Source organism: Oryzias melastigma, unplaced genomic scaffold (genome assembly GCF_002922805.2).
Source record: "Oryzias melastigma strain HK-1 unplaced genomic scaffold, ASM292280v2 sc00160, whole genome shotgun sequence".
In the NCBI taxonomy this organism is placed as follows: domain Eukaryota; kingdom Metazoa; phylum Chordata; class Actinopteri; order Beloniformes; family Adrianichthyidae; genus Oryzias; species Oryzias melastigma.
Genome location: NW_023416878.1, coordinates 426,431 through 431,888, shown reverse-complemented (window position 1 = coordinate 431,888; position 5,458 = coordinate 426,431). Strand labels below are relative to the sequence as shown.

General features: G+C 43.4%; 1 protein-coding gene across 1 annotated transcript in view; it reads left to right on the top strand.

The window, feature by feature from the left end:
• Nucleotides 1-4,355: 4,355 nt before the first annotated feature.
• The window catches only part of LOC112138391 (creatine kinase B-type), a 4,786-nt gene continuing 3,683 nt past the window's right edge, over nucleotides 4,356-5,458 (top strand). The window contains exons 1-2 of the mRNA XM_024260952.1: nucleotides 4,356-4,512; nucleotides 5,077-5,278. Coding sequence (XP_024116720.1) covers nucleotides 5,086-5,278 — 193 coding nt within the window. The 5' untranslated portion in view covers nucleotides 4,356-4,512; nucleotides 5,077-5,085. The remainder of the gene's footprint in view (nucleotides 4,513-5,076; nucleotides 5,279-5,458) is intronic.

The window sequence follows — 5,458 nt, the reverse complement described above, 5'->3', positions numbered from 1 at the left end:
ACTGTTAAAGAAAGATTAGCTTCTACAACTACGTATCTAAAAGAGTTCATTCAGATAAAGCTGAGGGACAAGTGATGATGAAGTCCACAGTCAAGATGAAGCAGAGGTGCAGTCCACGACCAGGAGCAGGAGGACAGACGACCCAGCAGGAATCACTCTCACTCAGAGATGCAGGATGGTGTCGGGGGCATGGTCGACGGCCAAGAGTGGGAGCGTGGGCGATCCACCGGGGATCTGAAATCTCTCCCGCTCCCCAGAGGAGAGTGGGAAAGAAGAACAACATGTGAATGGAACTGCACCAACAAAAGCATGGAGAACTAAATACAATAAATAATAAAGAATAGAAGAGAGGAGAAGTAGATGAGAATAGAGAACAGAACCCCAGAGCTGATCTGAATAATAACGATAATAGAAAATCTAAATTTATATTTAAACACATCAATATTAGTTTATTAATCTAGCCTCACAAGGACCACAGGAGAGGGAATATTCTCTGATTACTAGCTAGCCTGGCAGAACGCCTGTCCAAAGAGGAATGTTTTAAGGCTAGTTTTGAAGGTAGAAACTGTGCTGGCCTCTCTGACATGAGCTGGGAGCTTATTCCATAGAACAGGGGCTTGATGGCTGAAGGTTCTACCTCCAACTGTACTTTTAGAAATTCTAGGAACTACAAGCAGTCCAGCATTTTGTGAACGAAGTGTTCTGACTGGTTGGTAAGGAACTATGAGATCTCTAATATAGGATGGGGCCACACCATTCAGAGCCTTATAGGTTAACAGGAGGATTTTGAACTTGATCCTGGATTCAACTGGTAGCCAGTGGAGAGAAGCTAACACAGGAGTGATGTGTTCTCTTCTACTAGTTCCTGCTAACAATCTTGCTGCTGCATTCTGGACAAGCTGAAAACTTTTTAAAGAACTTTTCGGGCATGCTATTAGTAAAGAGTTACAGTAATCCAGTCTAGACGTAACAAATGCATGGATGAGTTTTTCAGCGTCACTTTTAGATAACATATTCCTTATCCTAGCTATATTACGTAGATGAAAAAATGCAGTTTTACAAGCTTGAGATATGTGAGCCTTAAATGATAAATCCTGGTCAAATAAAACCCCTAAGTTTCTGACTGAAGAATTGGAGGCAACATTTACACCATCCAGGGAGACTATCTGATCTGAGAGAGCATCTCTCAGGTGTTTAGGACCCAGTATCATGACCTCAGTTTTCTCTGGGTTCAGGAGGAGGTAATTAATTGTCATCCAGGTCTTAATGTCTCTGATGCATGAATTCAGTTTCTCTAGGTGGTCATTCTGGTCAGGTTTAATGGATAAATACAGCTGTGTATCATCTGCATAACAGTGAAAGTTAATGCTATGTTTCCTGATTATGTTTCCTAAGGGCAGCATGTAAAGCGTGAACAGAATGGGCCCTAGAACTGAGCCCTGAGGGACTCCGTAGCTAACTCTAGTACAATGAGAGGACTGTCCATTTACATTAACAAACTGGTATCTATCAGATAAATAGGATTCAAACCACTGGAGGGCAGATCCCCTGATCCCTATGTCATGCTCTAGTCTCTGGAGTAAGATGCTGTGGTCGATGGTATCAAAGGCTGCGCTGAGGTCTAACAGGACCAGAATAGAGATTAGTCCCTTTTCTGAAGCCAATAGCAAGTCATTAGTAACTCTGACCAGTGCAGTTTCAGTGCTATGGTGAGGTCTGAACCCTGACTGAAAATCTTCAAAGTGATTATTGTCCTGTAGGTGGCACTGCAGCTGCTTTACTACAACTCTTTCTAGGATTTTAGATATGAATGGGAGATTAGATATTGGTCTATAGTTGGCTAGAATGTCAGGATCCAGGCTGGGTTTTTTCAAGAGAGGTTTAACAACCGCATATTTAAAAGACTGAGGCACATAACCAGTCTCTAGAGAGGTATTTATTATGGTTAATATGGATTCACTAATAAGGGGGAAGATTTCTTTAAAAAGTTTAGTGGGGATTGGGTCTAAGAGACAAGTGGAGGTTTTAGAAGACGTAATAACTGATGCTATTTCTGCTTGGTCAACAGCAGTAAAGCAGTCTAATGTTACAGGCGTCTCTATGGATGCCTTTGTTTCTACGACTTCTGCCTGCTTTGGGCTGATTGTGGGACTAACCACATTTAGCTTCTTTCTAATATTTGAGATTTTACTGTTAAAGAATTGAAGGAAATCTCCAGAGCTGATAGTAGCAGGAATATGTGGTTCAACCGAGCTGTGGTTACTGGTCAGCCTGGCTATAGTACTAAAGAGAAATCTTGGATTGTTTGCATTTTCTGCTATTTAAGTTGAGTAATATTGAGTTCTCGCTTTATGGAGGGATTTTTTTATAACGTAATAGGCTACATCTCCAAGCATTCAGAGAGTGCTCTGATCCGGAACAGCACCATTTTCTTTCTAATTTACGAGTTATTTGTTTTAGGGAACATGTTTCAGCGTTAAACCACGGTGCTGCTCTGTTTTGTCTGACAAGCTTAAGCTTCAGAGGGGCAACAGCATCAAGTGTTCCTCTGAGGGCTTGCATGGAATCATTGACAAACTGATCATTATCAGCGGGACTTAAAGTGCTCTGATAATATTTATCCAACATGTTACTAAACATTGGTTGGACTCCGAGTTTAAATTCGGACACAGAACGGTCAGATACTGTTCGTTTAAGGGTTGTAATGAGTATCCGGGTGCTCGGGTATTCGCAATCTGCTCCCAAAAATTCGAGTACGGATATTCGCGACGTCCAAGAAAACTGATTCGCGATCTTTATAAATGTAGTAAATTGTATTAAAATATCATCAAAACATCACCTGGGAACGATGTATTTTTGCTCTGAAATGCAATTGGATGTAGGATTTTAAGTTTATGAACTAAAACAAAGCCGAAAGAGCCTCTGTACTGCTACTGGAAGTAAATACATCTTTGTGACGATGAAGCTTCCGGTTTTCAAAGTAAAACTAGCGAGAGTTTTTTTCTGTTCAGAAACTGAGACTGAAGTTCCGCTCACAGACATAACTTCTGAAAAAATGAATTAGCTTTAACATCAGAGCTTTAGCGCCTGTGTTTACATTATTTTGGTTATGAATACTCTTCAACATTTGACGCAATTAACGAAACTCCAGCTTATTCTGAAGAAACGCGGCCGGGCGCTCCTGAAAGGCGAATGTAACGTAAATCAGCTGATTCTGCTGCCAAAAAAGAACTCTTTGCATACGGGCTCTGCACCAATATTTAATGCTTAGAACGTAAAATATTGAAGAACTATGAGGATAGAAAACTGTGGAGAACATTTTCAGATTCTGTTGTTAAATGATCCAAAACAGCAGTGATCTTTATCCATTTTATGTTGTTTTACTGCTGAATCAGAAAATTGACAAAAAAAGTTTAAAATGACAAACAAAATTTCTTTCTATCTGAATCTTTTTTTAATCAGTTTTGTTGATTCTGATCTCCTGTTCTAAATGAAAATATAAATGATGATTAAGTATAAATAATTTCAATTTTCATCTATCTAGTAAATAGACATACACATAGCAATAAACATATTAAAAAGTAAGAATCGAGATTTCGATTTGTGAATTGTTGAGCTTGATTCGTGAATCGAATCGGATCGCCACCTAAGCAATGATCCACAGCACTGAATCAAGGCCATGCTTAGGCCTGTAATCCAGCAGTGGCTTTCCCTTAAGACTCAAATTGCAGAAATATGAACAAAAAGGAGCATGTGAGAGCCTAAACAGTTTTGAAGAGCCAATCTAAAGGATTTTGGAGGAGCCAGAAAGACAAAAACACCTTCCTCTCATTTCAGATCTTTTTTTAAATCAACCCGCTGATCAGACAGGAACCGATCACTTCAGAGTTTTGAGACTTAAACGGACTGGCGGGTCAGCTGGACTAACACTTATTCTCACACGAAAACAGAAGAGCTCTATGTATGTGCACGATGTCCTTCTCCTGCAGCTGATGAATAATTCAGAGCTGCAGGAGAAAGTGCTCTGTCACTGTGACAGACTGACCTTCATGCTTCAGCTCATCTAAATGTTCATATTGGACAGGAGAGGCACTGAGAAACTGATGGGGGCTCTAGCTCTGACATCATTCCACGTTTTATGCCACATGATGAGAACATATGGTCTATCTGAACTGAACCCTGGTTTTGCTGGACCCTGGTCCTGTGCAGTTCTGAGCTGATTAAACAATCTCAGTGCCTCGTCTGCAGGAGAGACATGAGTAGCTGAGCTATGTGGGTGTCCCATCCTGGAATCTGACACCTTTCCCTCAGTCTGGCTCAAAGGCACTGCAGCAGGACATCAGAAGATGGAGATGCAGTAGCGCCCAGTCACGTGGCTATCTGCCCAATGGGATGAATATACCGTAAATAGAAGCCAATAAGAGGTGGAGGGCGGGTATAAAAGCGGTGAGTCTTGTAATCCGCAGCAGCAGAACCAGAGCCGCCTCAGAATCTCATTGGGACGAAACCAAGGTAGGACTGCAGCCCAAAATCTGCGCGTCATTGTTAGCCCACACACGCGCACGGACATGGGTCCGTGCGGGCGTACGGAGCTGGTGCTTTGCTGCAAGGCCAGGCACCAGAGTGGGGATGAGGGGAGTTGGCTGGCTCGCAGAGCCCGGCTTTCAGATGACCTTGCTGCGCGAGTCCGCTGGTGCTGCGCAGAATCCTCTGCAGCAGCGGGCGTAATCAGTGCAGACAGGGTTTTCCCTGCCTGTGCGCAGACAATTATCGCCAGTACACAATGTCAGACGGGGATGCTTTACCCTCAGCTGAGGTTAATGCACCACATTTAGGGGCTTCTGCGCACATTCAGTTCGGTGATATTTGCAGATCGGGATTCGGGTTGCAGACGCGGACTTATGCTATGTTACCTCCCTAACCCATCACATCGCGCACTAATGTCCTGCAGTCACTTGAAAAAGATGAGCGCGCGGACATCCTAATGATGTCATGACCATTAATAATCGTCTGGCATATCAATGCCAGAGGATTTCTGCGTCATAGATGTCTGACACTCTCCACACCCACCCCCAGGTCAGCAGGATGCCGTTTGGAAACTCTCACAACCAGGTGAAGATGCGCTTCTCCTCGGACGAAGAGTTCCCCGACCTGCTCGCTCACAACAACCACATGGCTAAGGTGCTCACGCCTGACATGTACGCGCGCCTACGTGACAAGGAGACGTCAAGTGGATTCACCCTTGACGATGTCATACAGACTGGTGTGGATAACCCAGGTAAGAAGAGCCCCCCCCTCCCTCCAACGTGAGACGGGACAGGTGACCTCTGAGAGCTTACATCTGAACAGATTCAACCTGGAGAATTTGGTGGGCATGAAAGATTGGCAGAGGCTGCTCAAAACATTTGATTGCCTTTCTGGCTTCCCAACTGCAGCTTCCTGCTGACAGAACCCCCCC